This window comes from Limanda limanda, chromosome 12, assembly GCF_963576545.1.
Source record: "Limanda limanda chromosome 12, fLimLim1.1, whole genome shotgun sequence".
NCBI classification, from domain to species: domain Eukaryota; kingdom Metazoa; phylum Chordata; class Actinopteri; order Pleuronectiformes; family Pleuronectidae; genus Limanda; species Limanda limanda.
Genome location: NC_083647.1, coordinates 13,879,574 through 13,904,150, shown reverse-complemented (window position 1 = coordinate 13,904,150; position 24,577 = coordinate 13,879,574). Strand labels below are relative to the sequence as shown.

The 24,577-nt window shown below is 43.3% G+C and overlaps 1 protein-coding gene across 3 annotated transcripts; it reads right to left on the bottom strand.

The window, feature by feature from the left end:
* Nucleotides 1-51: 51 nt before the first annotated feature.
* On the bottom strand, nucleotides 52-23,077 carry zfyve28 (zinc finger, FYVE domain containing 28). 3 transcript variants are annotated; one of them, XM_061082667.1, is made up of 14 exons: nucleotides 23,014-23,077; nucleotides 10,083-10,223; nucleotides 7,463-7,600; nucleotides 7,061-7,263; nucleotides 6,810-6,899; nucleotides 6,605-6,694; nucleotides 6,412-6,513; nucleotides 4,790-6,325; nucleotides 4,508-4,603; nucleotides 3,394-3,557; nucleotides 3,189-3,305; nucleotides 2,196-2,300; nucleotides 1,984-2,087; nucleotides 52-1,841 (listed from the first exon to the last, which is right to left on the bottom strand). In XM_061082667.1, exons 1-14 carry the CDS (start codon nucleotides 23,047-23,049, stop codon nucleotides 1,710-1,712), a joined length of 3,054 nt encoding a protein of 1,017 aa, XP_060938650.1. In that variant the 5' UTR covers nucleotides 23,050-23,077; the 3' UTR covers nucleotides 52-1,709. The 3 variants fall into 3 exon arrangements, with proteins under 3 accessions (XP_060938650.1, XP_060938651.1, XP_060938652.1); XM_061082668.1 differs by having other exon boundaries at nucleotides 2,196-2,297; XM_061082669.1 differs by lacking the exon at nucleotides 4,508-4,603.
* Nucleotides 23,078-24,577: the final 1,500 nt, after the last annotated feature.

Sequence of the window (24,577 nt, the reverse complement as noted above, 5' to 3'; positions counted from 1 at the left end):
ATTTATTTCAATATACATTGCATTTAAAACTATATAACATTATTTGTTTGTTGAATATTTTACACAGCTTTTATCATGTAAATGTACTGGAATTTTACAAAATAAGACCAAGTTCTGAAATAATAATAGGATATCCTGCCCCTTAATTTAATATGATAATGATTCCTTGTTTTCTTTCTTTTACATAAAAGTAATTATAGCTTCATACATTATATTTGTTCTTTATGAAAGAAAAAAAACAACATACCATTTCAAAGTGAGTTAATGAGTTATTTGACGAAAATAAGATTGATTCAACAGTAGTTAGTGATTCTGATGATGTAAAGCCTGAGAAACTGCTTTGAGTCAGAGCAGAATGGACATAACGTGATATCAGACTGTTGCTGTTTGACTGGTCACTGCAAACCGTTCAGATGGATGTTAAGAGCGTGGAGGATAAGAGGAAGCAGATTCAAGCGCAGAAAGGAAGTCAGATGTAGATCTTGTTGGTCTTGAAACCGAATATTTGTTCCAGCCCGACGGTACCACCGGAGCCAAACATGGGAATAACTGTGTGTAAACAGAATTCAGCACAGCTTCGCTCTGCCTAAAACTACAATTTAAACAGCAAATGACCTGTAAAGTGTGCAGAGCCACTGTAGTTCGTAGTAATATTGCACTATAATAAGTGTGAGGAAGGGAAAACCGATAGGGCAATTATCGGCCTGTAGTGTGTAGGCAAGCCCCTGAGAAGGCTGATGGTTCAAAACCATTTGTTCTCATCATGGTGATGACGGCACTGAGCGAAGAGAGGACAACTCTCCACTAGGGGGCCTTCAAGACCTGATAGTGATGACTGAGGAATTCCTTTTATCAAGCTCACTGTACAGAGGAGTCCCCGGGGAAAACTTTACATGCCATGGTGCAACTGTAAAAGCAATGGGCACAGCCCATCACCATCAAGAGCTGAACAGTCCTTGATGGAACCTAGATTCATTTCTCAAAGTGGTTCAGAATTACACATTCATTGACATTAACACATGAAGGAATCTCAATATAAAAGCCATCTGTTTTTCATTTTTGCTTCACTGGGACTAGTAGCCTGGTGAAGGTTGGTTTCTAGTCCCCATACTTAGCAATCATTTACAGGAGACATTTTAGAGTGGCTATTACCAGAATTATCCTTATTTACATTGTTATCATGACTTACATTCTTTTGAGTAATCCGAGTCCCGAGGGAGCTCTGGCACAAATGTAGGAAGCTCGCTAAAGCATAGGAAAATATTTCGCAAGTCCTTTCATTTACACCTAAAGCAACAAAAAGTGTTTGTTTCTGATGCTGTGTTGCAAACTGCTACAGAAGACTGTTTCACAATACCAGTACAAAATGTGTTATTGCCCGTTCATTCCCTTTCTTTTTTTGCAACTCTATTATCAAGACAGGCATTTGTGAACCATTTGTATTGTCTGGGGCACAGAAAACCAACCCTGTGGTTCCCACTGAGGCGCCAACATCTCTCAGAAACAGATCTCATCGTCAACACTGGGGACTGGTCTCTCTGCTCTGTCGTCTGGAATGGCCTTACTCTGAAGCCTTGCTTAGCAGGAACAACGACGACCATTTAAGTTGACCAGAGCAGTGTAGCATTTGCTTTGTACACAGCTGTGGATCTGTGTGTTGCATATGATCTTGATGTGGCGGCCTGTGTGCTTTCCTTGAATATATGAGGTCAGATGCCGGCCTTGTCGCTGTAGAAGGGCGTGACATGGAACATGAAGCAGTGTGTGCACACCCTGACGGGCTTCACCTGGCCGTACCGGGGCAATGGTGCTGAGTGGGAGGAGCAGCGAGAGCAAAAGATCTGAAATGAGACAGGATACAATGGATCAGTCAATGTCCGAATGCTTATGATGTTGGTGATTAGTCATCTGTTTCAGGAAGTACACAATAAACAGGATATTCTGCCACCTGCTCTCCCTCAGACAGGAAGAGAGCAATCGTACCTTTCCACAGCTCCTACAGTGATGCTTCCTGCGGATGACAGTGAAGGGAGCCTTGCAGGCAATGCAGGAGTTGCAGGCTTCATCAGGGACCCAGTCAGGAGGGTCTGCACAGAGCCAAAACAGAAACAGTCAACACATAGCAGGGTTGCCGAAGGCAGCGGAGCAAATGAACGGGCTCACATTTCAACTAAACTTTGTGTAGATTTGCTGACCTTCAAACTGGCCGTCCCGCGCCTTGGCTGCCAATTCAGATGAAGAAATGGTCTCTTGACAGAGAGCACAGTCCTCCAGCACAGCACTATGCAGCACAGGACCTGCTGAACACCACAGAAGAGGACATTTCATCCACTATAGTGGCACAACAACAATAATACTGAAAGAATACAGTGATGAATCCATGGATTCATTTAAAAGAAATTTGATTTAGCATTATTATAAGAGACACAGAGCTGAAACTGAACGGATGACTATTTTAAGCAGGCAGTTCGTTTTTAACCCTGTCTGTTTATTTGTAAGCAGGATTAGACCAAAACAACTGAACGGATAGAGATAGAATTAAAGTAGCGGACCATGACTGGGTGGCGAATCCATGATTTCTTTCTTATAAGGGTTAGGGAATAGTTCATGGATCTTGATTTTGAAAAAATTATGCATGTTTAGGGGACTGGTATTTAAGAGTGGGTGTGATATCTTGCAGATCCAAATACAAATCAGGACTAAGTGAATTTAAATGTGGTTTCATAAGGGGAGTCTTGGGCCTTGGTGGAGGTAGACTCTCTACTGAGTGCCATTCTAGGTTTGTATAGTTTCATGAGACTAAATATGGGTCAGTAAGAGGCAGTTGAAGATATATTACATTACTTTTTTAGTTGCAGTGAGGTTGGAGCCACAGACTCAGGAGGTAGAGCAGAATTAGAGCAGAACTAACCAGAAGATTGGTGGTTCTATCCCCTGCTTCTTAATGGAACCCGTATGCAAAAATGTTCTTGAGCAAGACCCAGAACCACCCTGCCCCTGGGAGTGTGTGAATGATGAGTGGAGAGGAAAAGTTCTGGGTATAGAAGTGCTGTATGAATGTGTGTATGAATTACTTACTGTAAAGTGCATTGAAGGGTCACTAAGACTACAGAAGTGCAAAGTCCATTTACCATTATATTTAAAATAGAAATACAGTGTATTACATATTTCCAAGACATGAGTCTCACCTTTCTTTTGCTTATCGTCGTCTCCCACCTCGCACTTTGTCGCCATGACTTCAAACAGAGTCTTCAGGATGCTGCGGAGGTCACTGGCGTAGTTGGTCTGCAGCTGATCAGCAACACCTGCATCACACACAATAGATATTAGTGATAAATGGATAAAGACAGATAAATAGGCAGAGAGGAAGAGAGAGCGACAAGGAACGTTTACCTGATATGCAAACAAAGAGACGGTGGATCAGGTCACTGCTGCTGTGGAAGCGTGATCGGATTTTGTTCCTGGCGGCCACCTTGGCGTGTTCCAGAGCCAGCTGGATCTCTCGATGGTCTGGGTCCTCTGACGTCCCCGAGCTAGGAGTCAGACTACTCGCAGGACTAGAGGAGGTGATGAGTAACAAGGGAGGGATTATCATTTCTTCTTTCCCACATGTGCATCCACTATAAACATATACCATTTACATTTCACCAATAAGAGAATTCCTTTCTAAAAATTTAAGATGAATCCAGATTATTGTGTACGTGAAAATGAAGAAAATGCATAATCCACTCCCTGGATATTTACCCACCATCTGATGAAAAATTAGTAGTGCTTTAGTAGAATGAGCACAAAAGGTCTGAGGGGACAGTTAAAATGTTTATGCACACTGTAAATCTCTGCTATTATCTTTAACCATACTGCATTCACACAGAGATCACTACTCGCACACAGGATTAGTAAAATTAAGGCATGATCACTGCAGCATTTTCAGTAAATACAAGGTTTTGAATTCAGCTAACTTCACCGTTTATCATTATGTAGAGTCTGTATTTAAATGTGTGACTGGCCTTGCTCCTCAGCCTCTCTGTAAATACATCCAGCGACTAGAGCTGCAGTAGATCAACCAGAGTGCACCTTCAAGTGGCAACTGTAAAGTTTCATTCTATAAAACATCCTTTGCGCAGATCAGCTATTTCTGTGAAAGGAGCAAGGCTGGAACTCACTACCTGTCACTGGAAATTTACTGCAAACTTCAGCACTTTTAAGAGAGCCACCAAATCCTGGCTATTTCAACAACAAACTCACAACCATGTTAAGTTTGTAATGGTAAATATAAATAAGTAAATCTACAGTCAATCACAGGGGGCAGATTAAAGTTGCCATCTGTCGCTCATAAGGGAAGAAGTGACTGACACTTCAATCAATCTGAACAAAGACGAGAATAAAGCCTGGAAATGAACAAAGCCATCTTTTTATCATTCACACAAAGACTCAGTTAGATAGTAAAACGTCAGAGTGTGGGCGAGATGAGACAAACGTATGACACTTTTCATGAGTGATTAATTACCTGGGCGTATATGCACTGCTCGACAGACTACATGAGGTGACCGACACACTTTCACAGTCACTACCTGACAAAGAGCTGAGGGGAGAGTTCTGGAAACTAAAAACAACCAAAAAATAATGAAATATGGCAAAAAAAAAACAAATACAGATAAATTATGAATACACAGACACAACAGTGGAATAAATCAAAATACGTGGAGCTCATGCTTCAAAAAGGAAAACTTGAGGAAAGATTACTCCGACATTAACCAAAAAACAGTAAAAAAAAATACTTATGGCATACCTGGAGCTCCTCCTGCTGTCGTCTTTGGTGTCCCTCTTCTCTTTAGAGCCTTGCTTATCTTTATCCACCTCCGTATCCCTCTGTTGGCCTCCACTGGCTTGCTGCCTCTTTTCAGTCCTAAGCGTGTGGTTGCACAGGGAGGCTCCATCCCCTCCGCCGGACCTACAGTCCTGAGCTTGATGCCCCGGCCCCGGAGCCAACACCAGGCACCTCTCACAGAACTGGGAGTTTGAATCATCTGCCAGCGGTTCCGCAGATGGTGGAGTCACCTCGGTCCGCTCCCCCTTACTGTGAGGCTCGTGACCTCGTGGGGGCAGCATGCATGCAGCAGACTGGATGACAGTGCTGGGGACTGCGCTCTTAGAGTGTTTGTCTGATCCGTGGGCGATCCCTAAGCCGAGTCCATTGGTCTCAGTGGTGATGGCATCCTCGTGGCCATCCTCACAGCTCCCACAGCAAACACACGAGTTAAGCAGGCAGTGAGTGGCCACCAGAGGGCTGCAGGGCTCAATTTCAGAGGGAGTGGGCCGCTGAAGCAGCAGCTTGTCCACGGCCAGCTCTGTCAAGCTCGGGGAGCGAGGGTTGAAGATGACAGTGGCAGACAGCTTCATCCCACCCATCCGGTGGGCGATGACCTCGGCAGTTTCAGAAGCTGTCCCCTCTAAACCCATCTCCCACCCATTCGTGTAAGGCAAAGGCTCTGAGCCAGGAGCGGTGGTGCATGGTGGGATCTTAGCGTTGTGACAGAGTGTGTTCTGGCTGCGTGGCTGTGGGCATGGCTGCTCTGATGGGGTCTCAGAGTACCAGCCGTTCCCTACTAAGTCTGGCCGCTGTCCTAGCTTGCGTTGCAGGGGACGAGCAGAGTCTGGTGCTTTTAAAGGAGAGGAGCCACAACTACAGGCCTCTTTTGAAATGCTGGTGATGTTTTCTCCGGCTGCATCCAGGTCGTCCATGAAGAAAACCCTGTCCTCCTCCTCTACATAGATGCCTGTCCTTCCCCGGCTCACCAGAAGCCTGCGGCAGGGAGACGTGTCAGTGCTGGAAGCCCCACTGGAGCCACCATCCTCTCCTCTGTTTGGATTCCGGGCCGGGGACTGACCCTGGCTGGGTGGCGACAGCAGGGTGGACATCTCGTCTCCAACAAGATACACCATCATGTTGAGCTGCTCCAGTTCCTCCTCGTCGTACTGCATGGAGCAGGCCAGCTCAGCCTCCTCAGCCTCCTCGCAAAGCAGGCCCTGTTCCTGCTCCTCCTCTCCCCTCTCCGTCTCCACCTGCTCCCAGCCCTTTTCCACTTCCGTCAGCTCCTCCTCCTGGCTGGGACACACATATAGAGCCAGATGCTCCTGCTCCCCCTCATTCTCCCCGTTGGAGGTGTCATTAGCGTTGCTGCAGGATGACTGATTCTCTTGGATCGGTGCTGGTTCACTGTTCGCAGCCAGCTCCTGGCCTGTGGACAATTCCCCATCCTGAGAGATACACAGGTTCCTCTCCAGCGAAACCAACTCCTCTTCAGTCAGGGTCTGCAACAGATCTCTGCAAAGGCATCATATGGTAGTTTAAAAAAAAAAGTAGTACGTGAGGAAAAAAGATGTGTGATGTTTAATCTTAATGGATTGTACCTGATTTTCTTAAGTAAAGTGCGAAAAGGCCGGAAGAGCTCAGACATGTCCTCTGGTTTTCGGTGTAGGTTGAGAGGCCCCTCTGAATACACAATCAGCCCACTAAAAATATGTTTAAAATTCTGTTAGAGGCTGGGAAAGAGTAGACAACAAAGAGGTGGGCGGGAGACTGAAAGGGACGGGCAACACTTACCACACAATGGCTAGTCTGGGAATTGTAAACATCAGTGCAGGTTCGTAGTCATCGATCATGTCCTGTGTGAGATAGCCCAGTTTCAGAGCCCTGACATGACAGACAGAGGAAGACACAACAATTAAAAGAAAACACTTTGCATATTATTTTGATTCTGGTTCAATCCAGATGAAGTCAGTATCAGTTTATGCTTCTGTGCCCTCACCTATCCACAGTCTCACAGAAGAGAACAATCACCTCCTGCTGTACATAGTATTCTTTGGGAGACTTCACAGGCACCATGGCTGACACATAACTGGCAACAGAAGAAAAGGAGGAGGAATATAACTACATTCACAGGTTTCTTCAGTGTTTTGTTTTCTTGGCAAACTTGCACCAAAAACATACTTGAGAGGATGAGAAATGTGAATTAATATTGTTGTTACAATTGCCAATAATCCCTTGCCCTCTATTTACCTGAGCTCAAACTCTGCGAAAAGGCTGTCAAAATGTCGCAGTGCGTCCTTCATGCGGTCTGTGTACAAGTTGAGATCTCTCAGGGCCTGGTCTCTGGTGATGTTGCGAACCTCCTCCAGGCTGCGAGTGAGGTCTTTAGCCAGAGGCCTCATCGCTATACTCTCTATCTCCCTGTTCATGATGATGGAGCCGGCAGCCAAACACTACACAGGGACATGCACAGGATACATTTACAAGCCTTGTACAGAAGATTCAGCTGAGAAAATGGTGGTTACAGTTACAGTGACACACGTGACAATCAAGAAACAGCCCAATTGTTAAAATGAAATAAATTTGATGTGTGTGTTTAAGCCTTTAGTAAAGTTGTTTTCCTACAGACTGATGCTGGAGGGAATACATTACCTCAGCCCCAAACCACAGCTGCCCTGCCAGGTTGTCATGACGAATCTCCTCGGGGAACTTGACACAGAAGTCTCTGTTGGCCCGGTCGTTGGGGATACATTCATCCATGATCTGATTGATAATGTTCAACACATTGTCCTGCAGATGAGCACGAGAGTGTCAGAAAAACAAATTGAACAAATTAGTCGGAGGGACGGACAAGAGGGAGTGAAAATCTGTTCCTGAAAACTCAGTGTTCGCAGTGATTATCTAATGTTAGTTGATCTCAGTTCCAACTCTTTGATAAAGCCATTGTATCGCAGCGTTTAAGGACCATCGATTAGGAGGAAAAGAAAATTGGAGAAGTACATGAGACCGTTATGGGCCTCATAGCTACATTCCCCCTCAATAAACATTAAACAACTAAAGCCCATGATTCCAGCAGTGAAAATATAGTATCACACGCAGAAACAGCTAATCAAGACTTATATGCCGCTGGCATGTACAACAGCCATAACAATGACATACAATGAGCCTTTCAGTCAACCACAGCTGCACGGTGCACTGTAATCTTGTCAGGCACAGCACTGCGTCTTTCTCTGCTCGCCCCGAGGAGAAAGATTAAAAAGGTTGGAGAGGGAGAGCTTAACCACCGATTCCTTTATGGCTGCCCGCAAGTGTCCTGGTCTAGTCTGAGTACAACCCCACTGTCTGTGAGCGTCTCCCAGCAGTAGACATGAGTGATAACCTTCACTGCTGCTGGTTCCCAGTCATCCAGGGCCAGTGGCTGTGATGCGGCACCTACTTCTGGCTTCTATTTTCTCTCACTGTCTGTCTCTGACCCCTTTTCTCTTCATCTGTCTCATGTGAATGCAATCTTACTCCATCTTTATCCATCTTACACACACACACACACACACACACACACACACACACACACACACACACACACACACACACACACACACACACACACACACACACACACACACACACACACACACACACACACACACACACACACACACACACACACACACACACACACACACACACTTACTTCCCTGCTCCAGCAGGCCGCACTGTAAGAACAGACGTGCCAACATAATATGAGTAGCATGCCAGCAACCCCCACAGAGTCCGTGAATAGGAGCTGATAGCTGTAGTGGCAGGTTCAAGTGCAACATTTTGGCTTGGGTGCACTTGCCTTCTATTCTTGGGGCCTCTGGGCTGTGGGATATAATGCTGCTTAATTCATTCTCCAAAATCCATGAGCTAGGCTACTGTTAAGTCTCTTCTTTTAGCATCTAAGTGATGAGAGTTTGCTGTCGAACATTTTTATTGCAGCTTGTGAAATAATAATAAATCAGAGACTGATATGAGGGGCAGACAGGCAAATCCTAACGAGGGCTGCTAATTTACAACTTCTGTAAATCCTCAGCATGACAAAAGAAGAACATAGTTTTTAAAAAGGAAAACGAGCAGGAGAACAATTAAAAGAGAAAGAAACAGTGAAGATAAAAAGGTGACAGAGTGGCAGAGGGTGGGATGGAGGGGAAAGAGACAGAACAGTCGGGGATCGAGCAATGACCTTATTAAGTGGTTCTCCCCCGAGTGCCTTGGCGGTGGGGGGAGGCCAAGGCACAACGGGCCAAATGACGACCTCCCACCACCACCTCCAGCTCTCTCAGCATGAAGCAGCCCTCACTCACCTTTAGAGCTCCTCCCAACCCTGAACTCTTGAATATGTCAAAGCTCAGTACTCCATTCTAAAAGCTGTATTGCTGTTTGCAATAATCTACTATATCTTATTATTCTTACTTTGTGTTTCATTTAGTTAGAACAAAGAGACTCAAGTTCAAAATAAATTCTTCTTCACATCACTTACTCACTTCACTACACTTACAGTAATAAAACAGCTCTTTCTCAAGAAGTTGCTCTTGTAACCATTTCCTATTGACCCACATGACACATGGCTCTGTGTTATGGAGGCCGAGAGGAGTCTGGCCACTGTCTGCTTCAAAACAAAGTCCACTTATCTCACATTATCAACAAACCTGCTGGATACAACAACCCGGCCAAAGCAATGTTTGATAACGCAATCGTCACTTTGTCACACCTGCATCCTGTAAGCGAAGATAAGGGTGTCGGCTATTTTTAGCTTCCATTCAGAAACAAAGGTCGAGCCAGGTGAATATGAGAATAAAAACCATCTCAAATAAACATGTATGTAATTATGGATCAAAGTCAAATCCAAGCTGGGGATTAATCTGTCTCTATTTGGAGGCGACCAGATCAAGGCCAGGCCGGATGGTTGTGGCACATACAGTACGACAGGTGCATGCGCCATGAGCAGCAGGTCCCCCTTTGACTCCCGGCCATTCCGACCATTTACTGTGTTTCTTTCTCCTTCCCTCTCACCCTGTTTCCTGTCTCTCTTTCACTGGCACTATCTTACAAAAGCCCACAAATATACCTTAATGTGTCTTTATTCCAACTTTAATTCACTTAATGACTGTTCTTGTGTTTAATTTAGAGTGAATTGATTTATAAGTATAAACAGTGATTATAAACTATATTCAATGAAATGCAAAACGCATAACAATGATGACTTTGTGTGTGTTTGTTTCTCCCTGCTGACCTGAGAGGATCGAAACTGGTTGACCAGCAGGGTACATCTCTGAGGGTCCTTCCTGCCGTCGAGGCTGTCCAGCTCCGTGGCCACCAGGTTCAGCTCTTCATCAGCGTAGTAGAACTGGGCCAGGAGCTGAGGGTCCGTCCTCTGTGGGGAAACACATGGAAACACGGGAATGTGATATTAGATACACGTGTTGCTGTTAATGAGAAACGATACCAACTAGAGACCGACTGATATATCGGTTGGGGGATAATAACGTCAGATATAAGCCTTTTTTTCTTGATTGGCATCAGCCCTCATAAAGAAATATGGATTGGGCTCCAATGCACAAACGCATCAAAGCACAGACTTTTATGAAAACAAAATAGGATTTACAGAGAAAATAACAAAATATCAAAGCAGATCACCTTTGTTTCAACGTTATAGAGCCGTTTTTTTACATTTACACCAATTTCCCAGGCAATAAATCAGGGATCTTAATGAGAAAAACAAAATCAGGCACATTTAGGGGACTGATTGTGTGCAAATTAGTGTGGTTTAATTCTGCTGTATTGTAGGGGACTGTTGGGTCTTGGCGTAGGTGTGCTCTCTACCGAATGCCATTCTAGTTTTCATGCGTTTTGCTGAGAGGAATTATTGTGTGCACAGTTTGGAGCTGTGCATGAGTGAAATACAGTGTCAGGCATGGACAGCTGCAATCTCTAGAAAACACAGCTTGATGCTTTGGTGGAATTGGCAAGTCAACACATGAATTACGCACAATGTTCAGCCGAGTCTCCTGGAAACAACAACACTGTGCTACTACAGCACTGTGGTGTTAACAGGTCGAGTATTTATAAGCACAGATTCTACCCACTCAAATCATATGTAGCCAGCAGGGAGTGTTTCTCTTTTAGTAATCCTCACCTGCTTTGGTAAAATAAACCCTAATATCAGGCAAATAAACTGAAAGACATGTAGTGGACGAAGTCAAGGCAAGGCAGCATAATACAGCAAAATACAGAAAATCTGTTGGAACAAAAACAAAATCAGGTAATCCAGGCATTGTATTGGCCAGCTAACCAACAGATTGGTCTTCCTTTTGTTGAGATGTTTTGGTTAAGTAAATGCAGGTTCATGCATACCCAAATTTATTATAGGAAGGTAACTGATATAAAAATGGCATTTATCCTGACATGAGGCGTTAACGAAGGTTAATATAGTGTGAAAGCTCCCCAGAAGAGCAGGTTTAATTAGAGAGCCCGGCCCCGGTAAAGGATTTGTGTCATTATCTCCCACCATGCTCCCCTTGGTGTGGGGGGGAGCAGCACAGCGCAGCAGATCACTCCGCTGCTGAGTGAAGCACATGTACAGCCACAACACACAGGGTAGGGAAGAGACACTGAGGCGAGGGCAAAAGTAAAGACACTAATTCATTATCGGTAATCCTTACACCATTGCTTACAGTTGAAATACAAGATAATCGAGCTAAAACTACAGGACCATTAAAATAATGTTTTTTTAAAGACAAGAACAAGCTATGTCTGAACACAGCATTCTGTGGAAGCCTCATGCCAGCCAAAGGTTAATGGGTTTGAAAATGGCAACCACATGCCGATGTGCATCATCACAAACCACAAGGACCCAGTGACGGCACAGGAGCTTAAAAAGACAGCATGACTGGAAGAGGGGGCGAGCTACGCTGGTAAACAGGCTCATTTGCTTGCGGAGCATCGGATTTCTGGAAGTGCTTCTCACGAAGTCGAACTGAACACTGGTATTTACCCGAAAATATTCTCTCTCTCTCGCAGGCCATTCTCCCTAAAGTTTGCAGCGTTTGCTGCTGCGTGATGCTCTCCCGGTGGGCCCGGGCCTCCTCTCTCCGAATATAATACATGGTGCTGTTCGCTCTCTCTCTCTCATTAATAATGTAAGAAACTGTGAGGAGACGACACTGAGATAAACCTGGGGTAGTTGTCGCATTTTTTCTGTGAGCAGGAAAAAATATTCACAAAATGTTTTAAGGTTATTTGGAGGACGAAGTACAATAAGGCACAGTGAGAGACTAAATCCTAATTGAAATAATAACATGTTGGGGGATTTTGATGGGTGATAATTAGAGATGTTCTTAAACCATTTTCCCTTCTCCTTGCCAATTTCAATAACTGGACTATTGGCGAGTACCGAATCAATACCAGTGTTTTAAAGAATTTAACAACTTATATATCATATTTCCACAGCTGTATGCTACTAACTCTGTATGAAGTGATGATTGCTATCATTGTTCTATGGCCTTGCTTCGGTTTAACCATTTGACAAACAAATATTTCAGCTAGCTCTGGCTAACGCTACACCAACAGAAATCATTTGTTCTTTGCTGCCCTGACAACAGTACTTGTCAGTGGCAGTACAGCAAAACTGCTGTTTTGGTAGATACATTTGCCACGCATTTCCAAAGCAGGTATTGGAACACTGTGAAAACTACTAGTATAGTCCTTTATATATGTGATACTTGTGTTTTCACCTGCCTACGATAAATCGGAGCTACAGCTAGGTGAGTTACAGCAGCTCTGGGGTGGAGCAGAGAAGCATTTATTTTCTTGCTCAAGGACATTTCAGCAGGACAGACACTAGAAGTGTCCTAAGTAATGTACTTCCGTAACCATTAGCGTGGGACATTTCTAGGCATTTTCGTTCAATGTAAAGTGCCTACAAGTGTCCCACGTATTGTACTTCCCTAACACCAAAGGTGGGACATTTCTAGGCATTTTGCCTCAATGATAAGTGCCTAGAAGTGTCCGGCTCATTCTGATTGGTCGGGACATTTCTAGGCATTTTGCTACTATGATGGGACAGTGTGATGGGACACAGACACAAACTCAACTTTGTCACCTTTCTTGTAAATCTGAATCCCTCAGAGCAAGGTCTGCAAATACAATTGCTTTTCATGTGTGTGTTTCTCGATGTCGCTGCCATGTCATGTTTACTGAATAAACTGGAGGAGCAATTCACAGAAGGCACCTAATCCCTAGAGAACTAGTGTGTATTACAGCAGGCAGGCAAATATAATATTTCAATCTTCTCAAGTGTTCTTTCTTAACAAGGTCACATACATGCTCTATATATAAATAATCTGTGAGGAATAGGAACAGACAGCCCCAGTATTATTGCAGGACAAATAATAAAAACAAAGAGTAATAGTCATTTCTGCATTTGCCTTTACTATAACAGAAACTACGTGGTTTATTTAATGCGTAAGCTAATGGGAAATTACTACAGAGGAAATCTGAATTATACAAGGATACCACAAATTGATGTATGTGACATCCAAGCTCTCTGAACAATGAGAAAAGCAATGATGCAATCAGTCAGGACGTAGATATGACCGGACAAGAGTGAGCAAGACTCTGACACAAATGTCATGATGACAAAACAGGAAGCAGGAGCGGGAGACAGTGAAGGACCTTTTTCTATCCGAGACGCAACAACACAGGCCCAGAGAGCGATGGCATTCATTTACAGATTTCTGAAGCCTATAGGCCGCCGCTGACAGAGGAAGAAAAGAAGCGTTTGAGACAGTCACCATCCTATAGCCTCCTCCTGCTGCATTCCTCACACAAGAGGGAACATTCCTGCACCACTGCATCATGGGAGAAACTCAAAGGCAGGCAATGTTCAAGACATGCCGATTTAACTATTAGATAGGCAGTGATACTTGACAGCTTCTGGGTTCAAAAGTTGGGTGAACAATGGAATAAAAATGTATCCAGTATTAGAAGAAAGGTGCGAACGATGCAAGTCAGAATGCACAGGCGACTTTTTTAACTATTTCTTAATAAGTAGGGAGTTACAAGGAAAATGTCAGGTGTAACGCAACGACTCAACTGACAAAGTTGATATTTCAAGATAATATGTAAAGCTGTTTTCAGTCATGCCCTGAAGTCCGGACATTTTCTGGAAGTTATTCGGGAGGGGTTTTACGTGAGAATGCAAATGTTCAGCTGCTCCAGACATTTTCCTGTCAGCGACCTAGTAAAATGTCAGAGTGAGCCTATATGCTGGAAGCAGCAGGATAGTGAAGTGCGAGCGAGAGCGTTGATGACGTTTCTAACACTCAATGGACACGAAACTGGAGGAATACAAATATCTCTGGTTGAAAATGAGGTGACATACTGTACATACAGACACAGACGAAGAGATTAGAGAGATTTGGGCGATAAAGTCCAATGCTGGTGACGATACATAGGGTAATGGACTATTAACGCCAACTGATATTAGATAAAATTACTGTTTATTAGTTTAGTAAACTAGGAAGTTTTATTCTATATTTCAAAATAAAATACAAAAACATACAACTAATTAGTTTGCTTTACATGACCAGCATTAGAGCAGCTGCCTTTGAGAGAAGAAGCTCTTAAAAGTCATGAAATACAGACTGATCCTTTGACTGAGATTCAGATCTGAAGCCTCCAGTGGTAATATTTACCCGGTTACACGGACTATGAGTCAGTGATGATGTTAGACTCTGCTCTGAAAAGGCCATCTCTTCGTTGAAACATCTGCTTACATAACACGGGTTAACACAGAGCACAGGCCTGGCTTTGACAATTACTTAACAAGCATGGAGTAAATGGTTAAAACAATTATTTCAACAATATCCTGTAACTTTGACATCCATAAACCACCATGGTGAGAATTTTTTTCAAAAAGGTGACAAAAAAGGAAAAACGATACAAGTAAAAATCATATTAGGAGCTGAGAGTAACACCTTCCTATGGGGGTGTTGAAACTGTTTTAGCAGTGTGCATAGTGTAAACATCTGGAGATCTGACTCCTGGACTTGCGAGTTGTGTCATCATCACCGATGACAGCTCTACCTTGCGCAGGAGGAGGAAATGATTCAGCAGATTCGGCTCCTGTCCCCTGTGGCGTGCCGCTCTCCTGTTATCCTCCCGCTGTCGGTTGTCCTCTCTCTGAGATGACTCAAGAAAACTCTGTCCACTGCGGTCAGAAACCCATCATCTCAGACTATTAAGCCCCCATACTTTCACGCAGAGTGACAATTACTGTTAAACCCCCTCATTAATGTAATTCCACAGTGACTCTGACATTTTCGGTCCCCTTTTTGTTTAACATTGAATCAATAACCGGTGATGACAGTGCGATTCTTGCTGAGACTGGCTACCGTGACTTTTCATCATCTGAGCCAGCTTTCTCTGTCAGCTGCTGATTCGGGGCTTCCTTTCAGACTGTGTGGACGACAGAGGCTGCCCAGCTAATGCTTCATGGGCATCCATAGCATCAGTGGATGCACACCTAGCCCACTTAAGGGACTTATGAGAAACCTTGCCTCTGCCCTCTATACTCTATTCCAGGCTCAATTTGCTGCCTCCTGGCTCCCTTCCAAGGATCAGAAGCAAATGTTGAGGAGGGTAAACCAGTTCACTCTGCTTCATCCAGTCAGCTGGCAGACTGGCCAAAAAGCAGCCGGATACAGTTCATCACCTCATTCATTATTCAGGGCTCAGCATAAAAGCCCCTGCAAGAGTGAGCCAATCGTTTTTGGTAACAAACAAGGGAACTTACTCAACCATTATTTATATTAAGTTTGGCAGAATAAAAAATATAATCTCTCTAAGAATGTGGTGTTGTGCTGAAGCAGGTTTACTTGTGTTGAGTCATTTCTTTCATGTTCAGCTTGCATCAGGAGTTTCTTTCCTCAGCCCTGTGTTGTTTTCGGCAGATACAGAGCTGCTGAGTTTTCAGGCAAAAACTCAGATCTTTTAAAATTCTGGTTGCACTTTTAGACTTTCTGAGATTTTCTGTTTAAAAATTGTGGAGTTAAACCAACGGCACTCATCACAGAGTGCCGAAGAGGTTTCCTACACTAATGAGAGCTGGATCCGTAGTAGACATCAGGCTTATCTCAGTTCATTGACTCAGTATTCAGAGTGGTCGGCCCATCTGGACTGATGGCATAATCTGTTTGCTTGTCCCCTCTCTGAAGGTCTGCCCTAATCTGGCATTTGGACCTGTGCATGTGGCCGACACATGATTTAGGAGGACAGGCAACACAGTGGGGCATAGAGGATTTAGGTGGCTACAAGGCTTGATGGTTGTGGTAACAACTGGGGACACCCCTCTTCAAACCAACTGCAGGGAAGTTCTTATGCAAGAAATAATCTGGTTATACAATCTAGAACTGGCTGCAGGGTCGTGGCTACCGAGGGGAATGAGAATTTTAGACCGTTTGATAGGAGCATGTCTGTCCTATACATATACCTAGTACACAGAATTTTTGTGAAAACTGCTCACAATTTCACGTATTACCACTCTACATATGCCTGATTCCTTTCTCATAATTATCTCTTTATTACTTGGTGAGAAAATCAGTTTGGTAGTATTTGCGTAATCCTGCTGACATATAAACAGCATTGAAAACCTCACCTCCTTGGCGAAGGCAATAAACCCAACCTCTGCACTGTCATGATACCTCTGTGCAATTCTCACCCACGTCCTCTCACCGCTGCTGATAATGAGCATGACGCAGAGTCAGGCTAATTGTGTCCACATACATACGATATTGTGGACCGTGACTGAGAGCTGGCAGGGCCCAGGCTGTCACAAATTACACACAGTGAAAGCTGTTGATGGCCACAGTGTGTGTGTGGGCAAACACATATTTCTGATAGCTGTCTGCAGAGATACAAGTCTGCAAGCTTGTGGAACTAGTTCGGTAATTACACTACGGACACCTCAACCTAAAAGTGGAGGGATAAAATAAGTAGCACTAAACGAATAAATACTGTAGTAATATAAGAAGCACAGGTAACTTCTAACTTGCATCGTTGCACCTTCAACAGAGTTTTACCCATTAGAAAGCTTTATTTTGCCACTCATGTACTGTATCAGTATCTGGAAAATCCACCAACATCACATAACCAAGTACCCTATACTTTCTTTCTCAGCTAATAATACACATTTGTGACATATTTCAAAAGATGCATCTTGCTCCCACGCTGAAGTTATGTCCTGCAGTCTTTCCCCAAGGCCAAAATCTAATCTCAAAAATACCAGCCCACTGTTCCCCATCCACTTCTAATTTCCCTGCCTTCCTCCCTTGTTTGTAAAAAAGAGACCAGAGCGGGAGGGTAGCGTTTCCTTTTCTAGCTCTTCCCAAAGAACAGGCAGACTTGCAGTATAGACGCAAGGGACCATGATTGCATGTTTTATGTTCATCAGCAGTGACAGTGTAGCGAGGAAGGGGATAGCTATTATCACCTATCACAAACGAGGTGTTGAAAATGAGTGCAGCCTCTCATTCGATTCTCTGTGGTGCCTTTAAATCTCACTCTCCTTCCACAGCTACTTTCCCTCAATCATCGCCTTCCCACACCTTGGACATCGAGCCCCGACCCCCCCCCCCCAATCCTGCAATGAATTTAAAAAGGCCCTCAATCGCCTGGCCTGTTTCAATCTGCACTAGGGTCAGCGCTCTAAATCCACGCAGCTGACACCAAATCAATTACCGCATGGTGGGTAAGCAGAATGGGACTTCCCCAAAGATCTCCAGCCATGGGCCTAAATATGAAGCCACACTGGCAGCTGCTCAGCAGTTTGCTCCTCCATTGACTCGGAGCCAATCCACTCTGCAAAGACAAGCCCCTAATTGCTTCGCCCTCTCTCGGTTCTTCTGCTTGCACGTTAGCAATATACACATACAAAAAGGGTGCCGTGATAAATGAATAGACGACGGCAGGGCCAGTCATATTCTGCGGAAGTGGAACAATTCCTCCACTGAGGAAATGACCAGCTATGATTCACCAGTGTTGCGAACTGCTACAGAGTTTTTTTCCCATTATAAGAGAGGAGCTGTGATTACAATTTCCAGGAAAATAATCATCTACATTCTTGTTATATATAGTTTTCCTATTCACAAGAATTACTAATAGTATGACATGAGTTAATACCAAAAGATAAGTACTGATTATCTACTAGATTAATCATTGAAAATTGTGAAAAATGCCCATTGCCCATCACAACTCCATGTGATTACTTTTTTAACCTGGTAACTATTAGAAGCTTAAACCATCAAGAATTGTTATTTTATTGGTTAATTGAACATCTGAATGTTTGAAGTTTTTCACTGTTGTTTCCACTACAGTCTGTAAATCACCTTTTTTGATACAAATATGATAGGTGGCATATACATAAAGAGGGAATTTAGAGAGGAGATCACAACTTTAACTCTACAACTAACTATACAAAGTATATATATTATATACATAATGGATACATATATACATACATATATACATATATTTCCAGTGATGGTAAAATAATATGTACCTCTTTTATCATAGATTGTTACATAAAATGTGTTGTGGGTTTTCCTCAATTTTTAAAACAATTATGGAAAATTTGATGACACACACAGACTTCACTTTCTACCCAGATTTAATTGAGCTTGTAATACGACATTTAGCCATTTCTGCTGTTGTTACAATGTGTCATCCCCACCTCTTCATATACTAATATTTCTTTTCAAAATTAAATACAACAGATACATTGTGAGTAGGGCCCACATTGGCAGCAGAGGCAATACTGGCGCCTGAGAGGATGATGAGCAATATTAGGATGCTTTGTTAAATCCATCAGCTGTCAACAAGACTTCTTCTTTTCTGATAATGAAGACAAACAACTATCAAACATCTTTTATGGTGGGCTGACAATGGTTTAAAATATGTTAAACTATTATTTAGAGCCACACAAAAAATGTAAGGATACATTACATTTTTAGTCATATCAAATCTTTGTTTTGAGTCGTATCAAATCTTTGCACTTAAATTAAGTGCTGTTGGGTTTTGATCTGTTGTTTCTGAAGCTGTGATGGGCATTTCGAATAATATTGTAGCATAGCTATGACTAACTGTCATAAGAAAAAGTTGGAATTTGCAAGAAAAATTTAAAAGTAGCACTAAAAAACTTTTTTTATGGTCACAAGTGATGAGATTTTCCACCATATTATATTTTTATTTTAATATTTTTTCAAAATCAAGATTTTTCTGAAGTTCTCAAGTGAACTATCCAATGCTGGATGGCGTTATCATAGTAGTCAGTCACAGGTATATAACATATGCTCTTACACTTACCAGGAGCCTACATTGTTACACACGCAGGGATATGTGACATTTTGATAAGGAGGAGTGTAGAAACCATCAGCTGCCCACGCACTAAACTGTCCGAAGGGGAGCGGAGGAAATGAAAGGCAAATTAGCAGCATCCTGCAGATGGAAGTGAGCGTGCTCGGCCTGATGCGAGCTGCGAGCCCATCACACTGACAGATGAGCTGGTGTGGAGCTGAAGGTCAGCTGGTGAATGCCTGATGAAACGACGAGCCAAAAGAGGAGGAAGTATCACAGGGGTTTAGCCTCCTGACGTCTCCCTCTCCCGCCATTCGTCACTCAGCAAGTTCGCAGCTGATGAATGGAAGGCGAGGAGACAGTGGCCATTTTGCCTGCTCGGAAACCTGAGCCAGGTCTCGTCTTTGTTTGGGAAAGTAGGGATGTGCAGTGGCCCCGGCATACTTCTCCCCTGATTCCACCATCTCTTAAGCCTCTTTTCTTATCTTAAAACTTTTTCCACCACATTGTGCAGCCAATGAACAGTCAACTACAGCTAAACACCTGGAACAAGTATAGGTATTGTGGACATTTGGGAAGATAAATACAAACTGCTGACACATAAACCGGCTAAACCAGCTTTAATGACGAAAAGGAATGTGAAAAATCTCACTGTAAAGCACTGTATCCTAACTTTCAGTTCTCCTTTCCCAACAAAAGCCCTGAACAATCCATTCCTGCACTTTGACGACAGAGCCAGGCAGAATATACAGGTACATTATGCACGGAGTGGCACACTGCTCTCTAACACCCGGGGAAGGGATTGTGTAGCAGGGGCAAATGAAAGTTCTCCTCGGTGGACAGGGCTTATCTGAGGAGGTAGAGAGCAGCTCTGGAAATATGAATAGCTCCGCATCAGTCAAGGGAGCATGCTGATTCGACACTTTTCTATCTCCATGGGAATTTAGTTCAATAATAAACAGCTCACTCTTAATGAATAATAACAATACTACGCTGTGTCCAACAATAAATTCCAGTAAACGCACTTACGCAGGTTGGGCACCTATTTTGATCAAAAAAATATGTATGTCATTGTCAAGCTTATAGCTGCTATTCAGTTACATGAGTAGAAAAGTGATCAGAAGCCTTTCATTACTGTTGTCTTTTCATACTGATCGCCATAATTACCGAGGCTTTCTGCGCTCTTCTTCTTTTCGCTGCTTTGAGGCAGAACTGGTCATTTTAAATCCCACAGACTTGGGTGTGTAATTCTGCTAAGTCCCTACCGCGGCCCGTGATTCGGCAGAAAAGCCACTGATGTAACAGCTCAGCTCTTCAGAAGCTCATTCATGGATGTGACAATGCTCCGGTGAAGCCCCCAAACACTTGGGCCTAACCCCAACAATGGGCCAGGAAAACGCTGCGACAGCACACGCGGTTTGCCAGAGAAAAGGGGAATGACGCAGGTGCGTGTGTGTGGTAAAGTGCAGGCGGAGAACACATCATCAGAGGTGTTTCATCTAAGCCTTGTCTGACACTACTGTTCCAAACGCTCAAATTATAGCTGTAACGGCAACTGACTTATCAATGCATTTGTATATGCTGACAAACTTGTATTTACTATGCCAAGAAACACAACTCTGACTTATTTAACAGGCTGTCCGTCCGCCGTATATTCTCCTCCGTCTCTATATAAAATAAAAAAAATGCTTCAGTGACTCGACATGAACAGCAGTTATGTTGCAAGGTCAGCCTTTTATGTGCAGCGCGTATACCAATATACTGAAAAGACACAATGCATTAAACACATCAACATTTTATTCAGGCCTTCTTGCTCTGAACGTGGGTGTGTGGACGACAGCGGAGAATGTCAAATACACCTTCAGTGTAAAGTACAGAAAGTTTGGCGATTCTATATCTTCTTTAAAATAACCTGGTGTTTTTATGCAAATCTTCTGCCGTTGATAGCAACAACCTTTTTGTGCTCATCCCTAGAAATGAGCCGCATTAGAATACCATGTGGTATAAGTGGTGTGCATCATTTTGTAAAGTGCGTTAACTGGAATATTAGTTCGAAACTGTCCCAGATAATAGCATTCTTAATTTCTGTAACAGCATTGGGACTATGGGACAGGGTGAGGTGCAGATATAGGCTGTAAACCCACATAATATTTATTAAATTTAAACTCTGTCACGGAAGAGTTTCTCAGTCCATCATGGGGACATGGGGAACTTTGTGACTGTTCATTTACATACTACTCTGCAGAACCGCTGATGTTTTGTAATGATGCAGCACTAATAAATAACTATATATTGATCATTCGCAGCCTGCCTCAGATTTACACAGTTCAGTGAGTTCAACATTGAGCCGTTCACAACTGCTCTCCCTGAAAATCTACAAGTTAACAAAGAGTGGCCTCCCCGGAGAAACATTCACACTCACTCGTCCCAAAAAGTGCTGCAGACGACATATATTAAACTGTTCATTTAACAAAGCGACCGAGCCTTCAATACTTCCTCTGCTGTGTCAGGCCTGTTTCCACACTGTGAGCCTGATTTAAAGGAATTACAGCACATCCACTGCAAGAGCTCACTCCAGAAAGTCTCACTTCGAATAGTGAGAATGCAGCAGCATCTGATTTGATGTGTTCTGGAGGCTTTTGACAACCATTCGTGCAATTTGGGCCGAAATGTTCAATCAAAAAAATGTATCAAATGCTGCAGAGTTGAAACAATGCAACAAATTAACGTTTCAGGCATTTATGAGTTTTAACTTTTTTCTGCTTTTCAACTCTAAAGTTCTGCTGCTTTTGTTTGTGTAATGTGTTAACTGTGAATTAAACCTAGGTCTAGACGATATGGCCAACAATAGTGTCCGGATAAAAATGTGACAATTATCAATACTGATAATTATAACGTTATATATGTCACATTAGTACTTATTTTAAGTGTAAAGAGTGGTTTTGAGTGAAGGTTGTGATTTTACAAATCAGAGGTAGATCAATTATGCCTTAAACCTGCTAACCCTGCTTTCATAATGCATGAGCAACATATTGATATATATTGAACCTTTGTTATATTGCTATTGATGAAAACTCTACTCCGATAATCATTGATGTAGTTATATTGCCCAGCTCAGATTGAACCTCTTTGGACATCAGACTATTAAACAGACAAATCAAGCCAAGTGATTCTTGGGCTTAAAGAAATTGTGATGAGCATTTTTCAGTATTTTACTACATTTGTACAGAGTCAACAATAAATCAGTGAATAGAGGAATAAACTTTGAGATTCATTACCAATGAAAAACACAACTTGAGTCCCCAATATGCTATAGACTAATTTACTTAAAAATCATCAAATATAATTTACATTCTTTCAATAATTTCTGTATTTTTCACGGTTTTTCCCCCTGTTACTGTCATTTTTGCTATGAATGATCAAATCATCCTTATGAAGACATCACAAACAACATGTAACAATGAAATGAGTCTGTTTCAACAACTGGGATGAATGACAGTGTCAGAGGTAAACAGCGACGAGTCGGTCAGTATAGATTTCCAGCTGTTACATCCAGATTATCCCATGAAAACAAAAGCAGCAGAAGCATCATCAACAACAACAACAACAACAACAAAGGGCTCAGTGATACAGTGGCACATCAGGCGGGGGGCTAACGTTAGCGGGCAGATGTGTGAGGTGGTCGGGGGGGCTAGCGAGCCTCACTCACGGGCTGTCTGGCTAGCGGCGACCCCAAAAAATGACAAACAGAAAAGAAGCCAGGCATTAAAAAAACATGACAGACGCAGGGGAGGACACCGGAGACAACTTACCTTGGGCTTGTACAGCCACTTCCGAAAGCGGTTCATCGTCCCCTCGCCACCTTCCTTTGTCACCGACCCCTCCTCTCCTCCTCTCCTCCTCCTCTCCTCCTCCTCTCCCGTACCTGTGTGTGTGTGGGGGGGTCTCACTCTGTCCGCGGCTGCTAAATGCTAAGCTAACGCTGCCGGAGCCTCCACAGCGGAGGACGTGTAGGAAATAACACGGCGAGTTGAACCTGAACGCTCACAGCAGCAGTGCGGCTCCGGAGGAAGCACAAAGGAGGAGGCGTCCGGAGACCTGTTCCCATCGTTCCCAGTGAACCCCGAGCTTCGGCTGACTGGTCTCTCTCTCTCTCTCTCTCTCTCTCCCCCCTCACCCGCCCCGGTCACTTCTCCAGCGAGTCCTGACAGCACAGACGAAGTCTCCGGTCTCTGCCCTCCTCTCTCTCTCTCTTTCTCTCTCTCTGCCCCTGGAACCGTCACGTTGACAACATTCACCTCCCACTTTCCCAGGAAGTGATGCCTTCACGGGCTGCTGCCGAAATACCGACCTCCCACAGCCGCGATGGGAGGCGCAGACAGAACACACCATGTAAGCGTGACTGGAGATTTTCTTATCTCCCAAATCATTTGATCCCCACTCCAGGAACATGTTCACTGATAAATATGTTTATAGGTCCAGTTTATTATCAGACACAACCTTTCTATAGCCTATCTTTAAAGGTCCAGTGGGTCAGAGTTAGATGAAAGGGATCTATTTGCAGAAAATGTATGTAAAATAATCGTAATGATGTTTTCACTTTTTAAATTGTACAAATAGTTTTTTTTCTTTACCCCAGAATGGGCCCTTTATATTTAAATACATTATATGAACATTGGGAGTGGCTCCTCTTTACGGGGGCCGCCATGTTTTTGAAAGTAGCCCAGAAGGGACTAACTAAACACCTTATGAGATTTCACGACAACTGAAGGCCACCATAGGCTCTCTTTCATTTTTGGAAGTGAATGGTGAGATGAGGGGTATTCAGCTGCAACATGCAACTTTACCACTAGATGTCACTAAATTTTGCACACTAAACCTTTAAAGGGATGGTTAACAGAAATGTTTTAATTCCCCCATAATCTACTCACCACTTTGCCGATGGAGGTGTGGTTGAAGTGTTCGAGTCCACAAAGCAGCGTTGCAGCCAAATCCAATCAAATTGAAGTAACTGGGAATCGATTCTTCGAACGTAAAAAAAAACACAGAAAAAAACATACAATGCCTCCATACTGCTCCAGTGGTGTCATCCAAGTGTCCGAAAGGCCCGACATTCAAATTCGACATGAAAGTGCGTAATTTACACCGTGTTTTTAGCCTAAATGTCCACTGATGTCTTCCTCCACAGCCGTGTTCGTGCGTGGATCACAGCTGGTTTGTTTAAGTTTCCACATGTTGTATTTTAGGTATTGGCTTTCTCTTTTCAATCAATCAATCAATCAATCAATCAATCACTACCAATCCACTCCCTCTCTCGTACTAGAGCTTTAACACTGTCACAGAGTCTTTATCGGCAAGTGGTCACTGAGTTTGCTC